The 14559-nt window shown below is 53.8% G+C and overlaps 6 protein-coding genes across 6 annotated transcripts; 3 read left to right on the forward strand and 3 right to left on the reverse strand.

Annotated features, from left to right (window-relative positions):
- Nucleotides 1–197: 197 nt before the first annotated feature.
- Nucleotides 198–4045, reverse strand: J4E87_001160 (uncharacterized protein; the record flags this gene model as incomplete). Its single annotated transcript, XM_049372807.1, has 4 exons — nt 198–368; nt 421–3170; nt 3220–3731; nt 3807–4045. 4 exons carry the CDS (start codon nt 4043–4045, stop codon nt 198–200), a joined length of 3672 nt encoding a protein of 1223 aa, XP_049237465.1.
- A 285-nt stretch (nt 4046–4330) lies between these two features.
- On the forward strand, nt 4331–5767 carry J4E87_001161 (uncharacterized protein; the record flags this gene model as incomplete). Its single annotated transcript, XM_049372808.1, has 2 exons — nt 4331–4574; nt 4638–5767. The coding sequence occupies 2 exons, from the start codon at nt 4331–4333 to the stop codon at nt 5765–5767; spliced, it is 1374 nt and encodes a 457-aa protein (XP_049237466.1).
- A 362-nt stretch (nt 5768–6129) lies between these two features.
- Nucleotides 6130–7806, reverse strand: J4E87_001162 (uncharacterized protein; the record flags this gene model as incomplete). The annotated part of the gene is made up of 3 exons (XM_049372809.1): nt 6130–6959; nt 7011–7604; nt 7656–7806. The coding sequence occupies 3 exons, from the start codon at nt 7804–7806 to the stop codon at nt 6130–6132; spliced, it is 1575 nt and encodes a 524-aa protein (XP_049237467.1).
- Nucleotides 7807–8201: 395 nt separating this feature from the next.
- Nucleotides 8202–10295, forward strand: J4E87_001163 (uncharacterized protein; the record flags this gene model as incomplete). The annotated part of the gene is made up of 2 exons (XM_049372810.1): nt 8202–9268; nt 9395–10295. The coding sequence occupies 2 exons, from the start codon at nt 8202–8204 to the stop codon at nt 10293–10295; spliced, it is 1968 nt and encodes a 655-aa protein (XP_049237468.1).
- Nucleotides 10296–10359: 64 nt separating this feature from the next.
- On the reverse strand, nt 10360–11481 carry J4E87_001164 (uncharacterized protein; the record flags this gene model as incomplete). The annotated part of the gene is made up of 3 exons (XM_049372811.1): nt 10360–10871; nt 10947–11128; nt 11189–11481. 3 exons carry the CDS (start codon nt 11479–11481, stop codon nt 10360–10362), a joined length of 987 nt encoding a protein of 328 aa, XP_049237469.1.
- Nucleotides 11482–11943: 462 nt separating this feature from the next.
- Nucleotides 11944–13827, forward strand: J4E87_001165 (uncharacterized protein; the record flags this gene model as incomplete). Its single annotated transcript, XM_049372812.1, has 3 exons — nt 11944–12249; nt 12308–12519; nt 12570–13827. The coding sequence occupies 3 exons, from the start codon at nt 11944–11946 to the stop codon at nt 13825–13827; spliced, it is 1776 nt and encodes a 591-aa protein (XP_049237470.1).
- Nucleotides 13828–14559: the final 732 nt, after the last annotated feature.

Here is a 14559-nt window from a genome sequence, read left to right on the forward strand (position 1 = left end):
ATTCAAACAATACGCTTCATGTGTACTTTCTCGTCGTTGCGGTGATGTAAAACTTGCATAAATGTACTATGTGAGTCCAAACGCCAAAGCTTATCTACCGCCCCCGATCCAACGCAACCCAAACCAGGGTATCATCGCTTTCATAAAGTCATAAACAAATTCGACACGACAAGAAAGGGTAAAGACGAAGACGCAGCTTAAGCATTCGCTTGCACAACCTTGAACCCATCTGAGACCATTTTCTGGATGTCCTCGTCCTTGTGCTGAAGCTGGTTCAATGCATACGCGACATCGTTCCACTGTCTCTCGTTCTCTGCTCTCGGTAGCCTGGACGCAAGTTTGGCTGCTAGCTGTTTGGCATGCTTGTCCTAATCAAAGTAAGTATAAGGTCATCAACGTGGTCAGATCGTTCAAACGTACCTTTTCAATAAACCCAGCCAGGAACTTGACGATCCTCTTCAGGGCATCCTCGCTCAGTCCTGAATCAGCGCTGAGTACACTGAACATGTCGATGAACTGGTTGTACACGGCATTGTCCTTAGTGGACAGCTCGGTGAAGAACATGCGTGCCATGTCTGCAATCTTCTTGTCGCTGTCTTCGAGACACTTGGCCATCTCGCCTAGCTGGCCCTTGACCTTGACTTGGCCGGCTAGGATCAAGAAGGTTAGGGTCATGAGACATGTTCGCTTGACGCTTGGGTCGCCATCGTTCAGACGGCGGTAGAGGAAGTCGGTGTTCTCGTCGATGAGATGGTTGAAGCATACAGCCATGTCGCCGAGTGCGACGACAAGGTTACTGCGCACAACAGCGTCCTGGCTTCGTTCGAGGATGGTGAGCAATAGACCGAGGTTCGTCTCACAGTACTCTGAGCTGACACACATGAGCTTAGCTAAGCACAGTGCAGCTTGTGCTTGTAGCGTCGGGTGGTTATACGACGTGTTGTTGGCACAAATGTCTGCTACGAGGGGTCCGAAATTTGCGAGGAGGGATTGTGGACCATATAGAAGTTCGCGTTCACGAACGTGTGCAATAGCTTCTGTGAAGTCATCTTCGTTCGTTCCCGCCATGAGCTCTAGATCGTCTTCTTCAGGCGCTGGCGTTGGTTCTTTGGTCGAACCCCGCTTCCGCCCCTTCTTGAGTGGTGTGGGTCCCGACGAAGACATGGATTTTCGAGGTGTTGGTGCCATCTTGTCCTTCTCAGCCTTGCGACGCTTGAATTCAAGCTCACAAAGCTCCAAGTGAACGATTTGTTTGATGGCAATGTGTCCGACAACAAAAAGCAGTTGCGATAATGCAAGCGCCGAGTTCTGCTTCTTCTGATGTGGTTCCTCAGCTGCAGGCGCGTCGGGCATTTCCTCATCTCCCTGATCGACCTCCATTGGTTCTGCAGCACTGGAACTCGACGTCGGCCGTGACTCAGTTTTGGTTTGTCCCGCAAACACACGCTTTGTAACTTTGCGAATGATCTCAGAGCACAAAACGTCAGGATGTTTCGAGAGGACGTATATAGCACTGATGGCTTGTTCTGCAACGCCAAACCATTCCTTGCTATCGGATGGCATCTCTGTGATGGCGGCCAGTCTGACAAGAACTGCGTGATCGTTTGGAAGCTTGACGGTCTGTACTGGCTTGTCGTTCGAGGCCTGCCTTCCAGGTGGTGGACTCATGCGGCGCAGAGCTATACAGGTGTATCGAGCCAGGCCCAAATCGCGTCGGCCGAGCTCCCCGAGACCAATGCGCAGACATACTTCCATCTCCTCGACAATGATCTGTGGGGCCGAGAGTGCGAGCATACCAAGGACGATGATTGCTCCACGGCGCTGGTTCTTGGAAATGTCTTTCTTCTGGTATCCATATATTTGCCAAAGCTTCTGAATAACCAAGGCGTTGACTAGCCCCTGCTTCATCATGGTGCTGAGGAGCTGCTCGAGTGACGTGAGTTCAGCGGGGGTTGTGCCAAATGTCAGACTGATCATGTTCTTCGAGATGTAGTTAGCAACTGCATTGGCATCAAAACCAGGTGGCGCGTCGAAGAAAAGGCCCTTGTAGCACTCCAACAGATGTGTCTGAACACCCTTGCCTTCGTCGCTGTTGCCCTTGGTCCAGATAAGACGCAACATCCTCCGGATACCAAGCTTCGCATTCGCGATCTTGTATGCGTCGATTGTCACAAAGAAGTCCATGGCCTCGATAACTTCGCTCTTGTTCTTGGACGACAGCAGTTGAGTGACAACCTCAGCGGCGTCGTTGAGGACTTCGATGAACTTGAGCGCTTCCATCAGATACTTGCGTACTGCCTGGAACTTCTCCAGTTCTTGCGCGGTCGCAGCGTCCCTCTGTGCCTTTGCAATTACAGCAGCTCTTTCTTCCTCGGACATCTCGGCTGGATGTTGGGGTGCTTCATCGTTATCGGCCTGGGTTGCGTCTTGCAATAGAGTCTCGTCTACAGTCTGTTCACCCGGGGCACGCTCACGTAACTCTTCCGGGGGTTGTAAGGCGTCGATCTGAGCGTCGACATCGGCCAACCTCTGTTCCCAATCCTTCGTCGATAGCAATCCACCATCAAAGGTAGTGAAAGGATGGGTTGAGATGAGCTTCGCGAGCAGCTTGACTGCGTTACGACGTACATTACTGCTCTTGTCTTCCAGACTACGTGCCGCAAGTTCGGCGACCTTCTGCCTGCGCTTGGGGTATTTCTGCTCTAGATCCAAAAGTTTGATGTAGACTTGCATCACTCGAGCACGACAGTAGGGGTTGATATCCAGGAAGCGGTCCTGGAGTACGTCGAAGAAGATGCGAATTTGTTGCTTGTGTTGCTCGCTGCGGTCGTCCTGGCTCAGCTTGCTAAGCATGATGATCAAGTTTCCGCACACCTCAATAAGAGCGCAACGGAGGGTATATGACTCGCTGTCCAGTAGGTTGGCGAGCAATGTCATTTGGCGAATGACAAGATGCGGCGTGAGTTCGGAGATTTTGGTAAGAAAGGTCGAGATGGACTTGGGCCCCTTCAGATCGGTAGAACTAAATTCTTTGCTGCTGATGTCCTTCAAGACGTCTTCGGTAAGCTGTGGATAGTCGAAAGCGTCGGCTAGTGTGAAGAGGAACTCGGCCATGGGCTCTGACAGATGCTCGAAGTATGTCAAGCTCTGGTTGATGGACGTCTGGGCAGCTGTCATGGGTATTAGTACAGTCACTTGTCTGAGTCTTCCTCTACCTACTGTATGCATGTCCATGAGACTTGACGGCGAAACACAGAACCCTAAAGCAGTGACTCCGTATGGCGTTGCTCTTGACTCTGGCCTCATTCTCGAGGATGTGGTATACTGGCTTGGTGAAGAGGCCGATGAAGGTGTCTCGCTCCGAGGTGGTAACGAAGATTCGGCCCAGCTTGAGCCTCAGCACTTTGCTCATGCGGTCGAGAGCCGTCTCAAGTTGCGCCGAGGCATCCCAGACGACGTCTTTGCCGCCTCCCGCTTTTGTCTTTGTGGCCTTACCCCGCCCCCGCGCTGCTGGTGCAGAGGCAGACTTCTCAAGCGCTCTGGTCTCGACGGCGGAGATGGTCCATCGGAGAAGGAAGCCATACATCTCCAGCAGGTTCTTGTGGTGTGGTATCGCATCTTGGTCTTCGGCTTCGAGGTCGGCGTGGATGATGTCGGTTTGCGTGGACAGCGCCGAGGAGATGAGGTCGAGGATCTTGCTGAGGATGGCTGGCGGTATTTGCGATGAGTGCCTAGATAGTCGGAACAGTTTAGAATTAGGTTCCGTGTCATATTGTTTTGTATCCTTTGGATATGCGGGGACGCACTTCAAGAGAAACTGCAGCGTGTCAAACACAGAGCTGCGAGTAATCGCATCTGGACTCTCCGCCACGGCATCGACCACAGGATTCAGCTCGCTGTTGATCAACCCGGGCGACGACAGCGATTCTGGCTCATCTTCGCAGTCTTGCAGCGCCTGCGGGGCCTCGGGGGTGGGTATCGCGGAGGGATCGCTGTCGAACAGCTTAACCGCCTCATTGATGTCAAAATCCACCCGGGCGTCCATGATGATCAGAGTCGCTTGAGGAGATCAGAAATCAGAAACAAGAAGCGACGAAATCAGCGTCGGGCTAGGGTGGGGGTGTTTGCGCCGTGAAAGTCAAGATGCGGCCGCAACCGTCGCACATGCACCGACCCAGGAAGGCGCGTTGCAGCTGTTTGTTAGTGGTCCGAGCGTCTGCCATCAGTCTTCCCCTTTCGGCCTAGCCAGCCAGGGTCCAACGCGTCGGCCGCCATACCGCGAAGAAAGATTCACGCAGCGTTCAACACAACATCACAAGCCACGCGCACCATGGCAAAGGCACGCACTTCATTGCGTCATGCAGAGGCAATCGACGTCCATGAGGACGACATGGGAGAGGACCAGGCCGAAGAGACACAGGACGAAAGCATGAACCCGCTCGACGAAAGCGGGCGCACTGCCGACAGCAGCGACGAAGAAGTCGAAGATTCCGTTCAGGAAGATATGGCACGCTTCGAAGAGACATTTGTCGGAATCAGCAAGCGGTTCCGACTGATTAACCGCATTGGAGAGGGTATGTCCTACATCATTGGCTTGCAGCATGCAGGGTAGCGGGCGGGACTCACGCTTTCAATAGGAACCTTCTCCACCGTCTACAAGGCTGAGGATCTCGAATACACCAAGTACAACAACGATTGGGACATCGACGAGCGCGAGGAGGCTAGATCTCTCCCAGCACACAAGAGGCAACCCGCCAGAAAGCCCCGCTATGTCGCGATCAAGAAGATCTACGTCACGAGCAGTCCGATACGCATCTTCAACGAGCTCGAGTTGCTGTTTGATTTGAGGGACGCGGATTCAGTATGTCCGCTCATCACCGCCTTCCGCCACCAAGACCAGGTCGTCGCTGTGTTGCCCTACTACCAGCACCGCGACTTCCGCGATTACTACCGCGACATGGGCATCTCCGACATGCGCTGTTACTTCAAGAGCCTGTTCACTGCACTTGCAGCGGTACACAAGAAAGGCATCATTCACCGCGACGTCAAACCTACCAACTTCCTCTACAATACCTCGCAGTCTCGTGGAGTCCTTGTTGACTTTGGCCTCGCCGAGCGAGAGGGCACAGACTGGCACAACTGCGCCTGCCACATGTCGGAGGAGGACCGTCGATACAGAATATCACACAGTGTCTACGCGCAGACACAGTCAGCAGGCCACACCGCTTCCGCATACCCCAAGAATGATACACGCAACAGCCGTCGTGCCAACCGCGCAGGTACCCGTGGTTTCCGTGCGCCTGAGGTACTCCTCAAGTGCACCCAGCAGACCTGCTCCATCGACGTTTGGAGTGTCGGTGTCATTCTCCTGACCATGCTCTCGAAGCGCTTCCCGTTTTTCCACAGTGCAGACGACATCGATGCGCTCCTCGAAATCACAACCATCTTCGGACGAAAGAAGATGCGGGAGACAGCCCTCCTGCACGGCCAGGTATTCGAGACCAATGTACCCAGCTATAGCGAGGGTGGGCACAGCCTGGAGAAGATCATACTCTGGTGCACAGGCCGCACAGGCGACAAGACACAACCAAAGAGGGAGCTGGATGAGGATGAGAAGGAGGCTGTCCAGTTCTTGCACCGCCTACTGGAATGCAATCCTGCGAAGCGCATCACAGCAGAAGAAGCGCTCCACCACCCTTTCCTAGTGAACGCTTACGAAGAACATGAGGGGGACGATGACATGAAAGAGGAGTTTGTAGAGGATTAACGCCATCGATCACGTCTATGATGACGTTGTATGAGTAATAGCATGGAAGGCGTATAACGGCATGGGCATAGTACAGGAGTTTTGGCCATTTACAGAGCGGCGACTCAATGAGTTATTGCGATACCCTTCCACACGGTCAAGAGCATGTTCAATATACTTTTGCTCAATCACGATCGTACATTATGATCCATTTGAGTCAGTTTGATTCCGCACGGTTGACGGCTAACTAAGCATAGAGCGATGCCATTGGGATAAATGCAGATTCATTCTCATTTCTCATAATCAAATAAGCAGGGCTGTTCGCTCCAGAGAACTAATACGTCCAAGACGACTTTAACCTCCCGAGAGTCGCAATCCGACGTCTACTCATCCTGAGCACACTTCTGCGTTATACTGCGGATCTTCTCGCCAAACAGATAAACAAAGATGCCCAAGAACATCAGTGCGGCCACAATGCCGCCGCAGATATTGAACGCACCCTCATACCCAGCCTTCTCAACGAAAGCGATCGACCCGAACGAGATTCCAAAGCCAATGAAGCCCCTGAGCGAGCAGATGAGAACGAGCGCAGCATCGATGCGCTGAGGATAAGCATCCATGCAGTACACAAAACTGGAAACGACAATACCGACGAAACCAAAGTACTCGACGTTGAGTGTGACGGCGATGCCAGCCCAACTCCAGTTGTTGGGATTCTGTGCGGTCATGCCGTAGATGATGGTTGAGATGAGGATAGACACCAGCGGGATGATAAGAGCGAGGAGACGATATTCCGGCTGACTAACGCCATCGTTCCTCTTACTCATCGTCTTGACGATCAAATCGCTCAGGGAACCGCAGAAGAGCGGGACTGCAACGGCTGTCGCGACCTGTCCTGCGAAAACATAGCCCAGCATGTCGAAGTTCCAGAGGTAGGGCGGTTGAACGAGGACGCCGGCGAAGAGGGCGGACATGAGGACGTAGATACCGAGGGCGGCGGAGTTTATCAGGATGAGCCACAGGATGTTGGGGAACCAGATGATTTGGAACATTTGCTTCCAGCAGGATATGGCTTCGGACCAGTGGGCGTGGCCTTTCCAGGGGAGCATGTCTTTGAGGAAGCTGCGGGGCGCATAGTTGACAGTGTCGAGGGGGCGCTTGGTGTTTGTTGTTACGGGGACGAGGGTGCCGTCTTCGTCGATGCCTTGGCCGTCTGAGGGGGGGTTAGTATATGTGCTGGACTATGTGGTGTAGGTCGACTTACTCAGTGCCTCAAGCGTGCGCTCATACTTAGTCTCCGCGACGAAAATGATGCTGAGGACTGCAATGGCGCCGCTCAGACATCCAAACACGCCGTACCACCATCTCCAGCCCAGATCGTTCGCGAGATACGAACTCGCTACAATGAGCGCAGCAGTACCAAGCGTCTGCAGCGCGCAGAACCACGCAATGACATGGCCTCTCTCGTGCAGGTAGAAAATCTCCTGTACGATGATGGGGCACAGCGCTTCAGCTTGGCCGGCAGCAATCGACATGACATCTCTGCCTGCGATGTGCGACTCCAGACTTCCACTGTAGGCACACCAGAGACATCCGAAGGAGAGCACGATGGTCGACATGAGATAAACTGGCCTGCGGCCGATGGCATGGGCTACAGGGATCGCGAGGAGGTTACCAACGCCCATGTAGAAAGCTGGCCAGGTTGCGAGGTCGCTGGTCTTTGGGTCGCCGCCGTACGAGGCTTGTACGATGGGTAGGATGGCGGTGATGCCACTGGCCATCAGGTTTCCGGTGGCAGCGTAGAGGCCGACGATGATCAAGATAATGTACTTTTGCCATTTTGGAAGGTTTAGAGGATCTATGTTCGTTAGCGATCCTTATCTTGATGGTTTTGATGGGTTGGAGCTACCATTGGGATCTCTGCTTGGTGTTGGGATCAGCACAATGCCATCCTCGTCGTACAGCCTGATGGTGCCAACCACCGGCCTGGCAGCTTTCTTGTGGGCATCAACTATCTCAATGTGAGCGCTGGCTTCGTTCTTGGAGTCGTGAGGCGCCATGATGGACAGCCGCTGATGCCTCGAAACAGAGAGGCATTCCCCAGATTTTGTACACCTCCAGCTCCGAAGTGGACGCAGCTACCAGCGCCATGGCATCTGCGTCGTGACTTGGGACACGACTCTCAGCGCAGTGCAACCCCGGACCTCGCCCGCACTGGGCCGCGCAGCCCAATAAGTATGCGAACGGATTGTGGAGGGAGCGCGGGCTAAGCTGAAAGCAGGTGTGGGGATAGCCCGGTCCAGGCAGGGGGAAAAGCTGGGAACGACATGGGGGACACGAGACGAGACATGCGGGGTACGCGCGTACCGTGTACTTACAGGCCTGGGACATTTTGAGCCTCAAGCTCCTCGGCAAATGTTCACCACCCACACCACGTACGTCACCTTCACGCACCATGAGCGAAGCCGGCATCAAGACATCGCAGCGCGTGAGCCGCTCGTGCGTCGAGTGCAGCCGTCGCAAAATCCGCTGCGACAAGAAATCCCCCTGCGCGCCCTGCGTGCGCCGCAATGCCGGAAACTCCTGCCGCCGGCCGATCGTCCGCGTCAGGGGACAGCTAACCGTCTACGCCGACTCCGAGGCTGGCAGCGCGGAGGATGTGCAACTCGAGGACCTCCTGCGCGAACGAGGCGCCCTGCGCGCCCAGATTGCTGAACTCGAGACTGCTCTTGCGCTGTCGAAGCCGTGTGCTCATAGCCGCACCAGCGAATCTACGGACTATTCTGCACCGTCGGCTTCCCTGGAGGACCTGATCCCGGCGTTTGAACAGTTCGACATCGGTATCACGACCAATGCTGCGCGTGAGGGTGGCGAGAAGGATCTCATAGATAGACTTTACGAACCTGCTGCGGATCCCATCTATCTGCTTCTTCCCAGTAAAGACGCTAGTATCCAACTCGTTACCTTCTCGCTCCAAACGCTGGGCTGGCTGCACTGCGCCGTGGATGCTGATGTGTTCTTCGGAGAACATGAAGAGTTCTGGCAGTGTACGCAGCTCGGTGCTGGCATCGATCGCGCACGGAGACCTTGGCTGGTTGTCTACCTTGCTGTCCTGGCTGTGGGCATACTCTATTCCAACCCAGACGAAATCCCCGATGTCAACCAACTACCTCAACTTGGAATGCCATTGGACAATCCTGTTTCTATTGCAGTACACACGTCTCGTCTCTGGTATGAGGCTGCGCTGAAAGAGTTAGAGAGGTATGGGTTTGCAGGCTCACCTTCTCTCCCTGTTGTTCAGGCCCTGTCAGTACTGACACTATGTCATTCCAACTTTGGTGAACACCAGCGAGAGTGGCTCATCACCGGCTTTGCGACAAACATGGCTAGATGCCTTGATATGCACAAGCTGGGGAATGAAGTCAACATCTCCAAAGACCTGTGCAAAAGACCGGAGTGGTCGTCCCCTTCTCAGCGGGAAATGGGACGTCGGTTGTGGTGGGCTTGCGTTATCCGGGATTGGTAAGTACTGGCCACGTACGCTTTGGCCCAATCGATCTGACTGACCCTCTCTAGGCTTGGAAGTTGGTCTCGACCGCCATCAATTTCCCCCGCCAGCTTTTGCTGCCATGTATCGACCATCACCAGCCAGGACGACTACATACTACCCAGAACGCCCATGGCTGATAGTCCTGCTTCTTTCGAGTCTGGAAATCTCGCTACTCCTTCACCGGCTCATTACCATTCAATCATGTGCCGTGTCTCTTACATAGTCTACATCTACATCAAAGCCAACACACACCAGACGAATTTGAAATTTATCAAAGCCATCGAGGAGGTTCAGACTGTTCGACGAGACCTGCCTCTGCATCTATCGCCAAACTTTCCAGCCAATGAAGACGACCGGATATGGGAGTTAGAGTACCCTTGGATACCATTCCAGCGCTATCAGATCCACTTCGTTATTGACTTCTTATTGCTGACCATCGCTCGTGTATTGTCACCGGAGAATCCAGATGATGACCCGAACTTCAGACAGCTGGCCCTTCAGTCGGCGAACAATCTTCTGAGCTACTACGCGAAGCCTGTTCCTAGGGTTTACAGGTTAGTTTGGGTTATATCTGCGTCAACAGTCGCAGCTGCTATATACGTATCCTTAGACATGCTTGCCAACCCGCATGACTATCGAGGTGACGCAAAACTTCGAATCATCAACCTTCTAAGAATGGCATTTACTGAGCTGAGAAAGCACTCTGCCGTTGCTGTCCATGCAGCAAAAGGCTCGGCTGTACTTGAGGGGCTTCTGCCCGTGCTGGAACGACACGACACTGAGCTTCCTGGAACGTCACGTACGATACACGAACTACTGCAGCAGCTGTCGATGGCTGATCACAGCAACACCAACGACTTATCCAACTCGGCGCCTCCAATGGACGGCTTTGCCCACCACGGCAACTACGAGAACATCGACATGTTCGATGGGATTGGCAGCACACTCAATGCAACATACGGTTTTGACGACTGGGACGAGGTGTTTGCTCAAATGTGAATGATTTCTATACAACGCTATAAAAATTCGCCTCTGCCTCAGAAAGTCTTACACTATGTCTTCCTCAGTACGGCTTCACACCCGCCAGCTTGAGCAGCTTATCCGTCAACTCCGGCTTCTCAAGCGGCTCCGTCCGCTCCCATGGATCAATCTCTCCATCCACCTTGGCCTTCCCTTGTGAGTGGATGTTGATGTGTGGCCAATGTGTAGTCGCCTCCCACTTCTCGAAGATCTCCTTCTTCTTCGCCAGATCCTCCTTGGACGCCATGGCTGCCGGTGTGTAGCATGCGTAGATGATGGTGCGGATGTTGTCTGTCTCGGGGTAGACGGCGTAGTGCATCTGGCGCGAATCCCACAGGATGAGATCGCCAGGCTCGGCGCAGACCTTGACCATCTTGCAGCCTTGGTCTTCGTACCACTTTACGTCGGTGTCTTGGAAGGGGTAGAAGTCGTAGTGGAGAGCGGCGAGGGGGCCCTTGGTTCGGTCCGGAGGGTGTTGCTTGAAGAATTTGTCGAAGAGCTTGGCTGATCCTTCCATTACGACGAGGCCGCCGTCTTTGGGACCGGCCTCGGAGACTGAGGGGGTGTTAGCAGGGTGCTTAAGAATGGTCTTGACTTAAGAATGGTTCGGAGAAAGGAGTCTTGACGTACGGTTGATGATACCCTGGACGCACGACAGGCCTTGTCGCTCGGGTGCCTGGTCGACGTGCGGCCACGGCTTGCTGCCAGCCATTTTGCCAGCATTCGGCAGTGTGAGGTTGATGGTATCGTATGACACAATGAGCTCGTTTGTGTTCCACAGCTTCTCAAACGCAGCTAGAACGCCTGGTTCTCTATTCGCAAAAGCATCAGTCACCAAGATTGGCGCGTCATTTGCGAAGAGGGGTACTCACTGTCTTGCCTCCCAAACATACTTCTCGTGTGCAGCGCAGTAGTTGAGGTACATGCCGTTCTTGAAGCTTTGAGGCAGATTCTCTTTGGTCCATGTCTCTGGCTTGTTGATATCGAAGTCGTTGGGGAATGTACCGAGCCAGTCCATCATCTTGTTGCGGTACTTCAGAGCACGCTCCTTGGGCACGACGCCCTTGAGGACGACATAGCCCTTCTCATAGAAGTCATCTCGCCAGTCGCCGTACTTTTGCTGAGCAGCACTCGTGTTCTCGTTGTCGTCAAGGAAGGGCGCCATAGTCGCAATACAATGAGTTGATGAGTTTGAAATGGAGTAATGGATTCGGAGGTGATGGCACAAGATATTCCTCCACTGATATACCTCACACCCCTCTACAATCCTCTCGGTCACATTACCCCGGCTCGCCCGTCCACGGCCGCTCGCTGCGGGGACAGACAAGCTTCGTTGTGGGGCGGACCCTGCGGCTCACTGCATCACGGTCGAGATCGGGCGAGCCTTAGCGTGCATGTGCATCTCGAAACGCTCCACATGCCGACGCTACACCTCGAAAGGCGCGTGTAGATACAAAAGGCAGGGTCACTCGGTGGAAGTGTCGCGGCCGAGAACGGTCGGGCGGTTTCCACGGAGTCCACCGGCGACAATACGCTCTTTTCAAAACCACGATGCGGCCTCCTCCTTCCCATGTTGCTGCAAGTCACTCGCAACAACTTCTTTGTCCGCTCTTTTCATACCGCAATCATGCCTCTCGCTTTTCAGGTCGCCAATCTGGCTGTCAAGCCGCCCAAGGTGGGTGAAAATGGCTACCAAGGCTTCAATCCGCGCAAAGAGACTCTTCGCAAGGGGTACCAAAGTCGGGATGGCGCTCGCGCACTTTCTGGAGACATGATTGCTGAGCACGACGTTGCTGTCAAAGTCAGAGATGGGTGTACGCTGTACTGCGACATCTATCGGCCAGTCGGTAGCGATGGGAGCGAGAAAGTGCCTGCGATTGTGGCCTGGAGTCCTTTTGGCAAGAAACATACGGGTATCGATATGATGTCAAAGGTTCGTGTTTACCATACAGAAAAAAAACTCGGAATGAGGAGAGACTGACATCATCCAGGTCAAATGGGGTTGCGGTGTGCCGAAAGGCTGCCTCAGCGGTCTTGAGCGATTCGAAGGACCCGATCCGGCAGAATACGTTCCTCGGGGGTATGCAGTCGTCAATGTAGATGCGAGAGGTGCGGGAGACTCAGACGGAGACATCGTCATTATGGGAAAGCAAGAAGGCGAGGATGGGCACGACGTGATCGAAGAGCTCGCAAAGATGGACTGGTAAGATTCGCACCAGTCTTCCGGATAACACTAGTCTAACGATGATACAGGTGCAACGGCTCGATCGGACTGGCAGGCAACTCACATCTCGGAATCGTCCAATGGTTCATTGCCGCAACACAACCCCCCTCGCTCAAAGCCATCGCGCCCTGGGAAGCCTGTGGTGATCTTTACCGCGAACAATTCGTCCGCGGCGGAGCTTGGGACAATGGCCTCTTTGACTTCATCACCGAGCACGTAATCCGGGGCAAGAACGGACTCGAAGACTTCAAAGAGATGTACCGTCGCTCCTCAACCATGAACCCCTACTGGGCGGACAAACGCGCCGACATCGCCAGCATCAAAATTCCAACCTACATCGTCGCATCCTACTCCAGTTTCGTGCATACCATGGGCTCGATACGCGGCTGGATGCAAGTCGACACAAAGGACAAGTGGTTAAGATGGGACCCGTATCAAGAATGGTACGATCTCTGGGCCGTCCAAGAATCCATCGACGAGCTCGCATCCTTCTTCGACCGGTACCTAAAGGGCGAGAAGAACGATTGGGAAAATACACCGCGCGTACGCATGTCGTCGCTCAACTACGGCGACAAAGAAGCCATCTACCCCATCGTCGAAGAAGACTTCCCCATTCCACGAACAGACTACCGCACCCTCTACCTCTCCGCCGATAACAAGCTTGAAGCCACCGCACCAAGCAAGCCCGGCACTTTAACCTACAACTCCGAAAGCAACACCAGCCCCGTCTCCCACGCAGCCTTCAGAATGACCTTCGACAAGCCTACCCGCTTAATGGGCCTCCCCAAAGCCGTCTTATACATGTCCTGCCCCGACTTCAACGACATAATCGTCTACGTGCTGATCCGCAAACTCGACAAAAACGGAAACCCCATGATCGCCATAAACATCCCCTGGTCTGCCGCGCCCTACAAATCCGCGTCTGAAATCCCCGAATCAGACTACTCGAACTTGATGGTTTACTGCGGCCCTACAGGCGTCCTCCGCGCCTCCCACCGTAAAACCGATCCCTCGCAGTCTATCCACCCGCAATATCCTTTCCATACGCACGACGAGGTGCAGAAGGTACCGGCGGGCGAGGTGGTGAAGTTAGAGATAGGTTTGTGGGCTATGGGTGTTGATTTTGAGGCTGGAGAGGGGATTTCCGTGCAGGTTAGTGGCGAGTATCCTCTTGTGCAGGAGTTTGGTCCGAGGAAGAAGGTGGAGCTTGAGGAGAGGAATAAGGGGACGCATGTGGTGCATGTGGGTGGGGAGTTTGGTAGTCATGTTGTTTTGCCGTTTGTGTGAGGGGGGTGTTGATGGTGGGGAGGATGGTTATACCTAGAAGACATCGGGGTTCTATGGATGTTCGCTATTTTACCAATGTACAAAATGCAGAGCCTCAAAACACAGCCACAGCGCGTCAATCTTCGTATCTCTTCCCGTTAGCCGTCCAGAAAATCTCCCGTATGTCTAAATTGGCACGCCTTACTGCCCTGGATCTTCCCTATTCTGTCCTAGCTCCCTGCCAGAAGCTCTTGGCGTATCGGGCGCCTGACTCTAACGGGTTACGCGCGGTGAGGCTCTTCGTACGACTACAACTACGCGAGGAAGATTGAAAGTTAATAGGGGCCCAGGCGTCGGTGAAGTGGGGAAAAAGTCTTCTGGTGGCATGGTTGGTATAGGTGTTAGATGAGAGCCTCGGGATGGGCATTGCTTGAGTAAAGTAGTAGAAGAAGAAAAGTGGATAAAGTGCCGCTGGTGCCGGTGGATGGGATGAGTATAAGGGAAAGGTGAAAGTAGGTTAGGTACGGATCAAACAAAGACGGAATACTACATATCTCCCGCACGACTTCGGATCCACGAAAACATTTCTGCCTCAAGAATACAACGAAACATCCTCACCCACACAACCATGTCTTCCCTCACCTCTTTAGACACCTTCCTGTTCCCCACACCAACCTCCTCCCTCGCCCCCTCGGGCACACAGATGATAATATCCGGCACCCCCTTGGCAACGCCCCTAACCTGCCACCCCTC

The sequence above is a fragment of the Alternaria ethzedia genome (genome assembly GCF_023757985.1).
Source record: "Alternaria ethzedia strain BMP 0044 chromosome Unknown scaffold_2, whole genome shotgun sequence".
NCBI lineage: Eukaryota > Fungi > Ascomycota > Dothideomycetes > Pleosporales > Pleosporaceae > Alternaria > Alternaria ethzedia.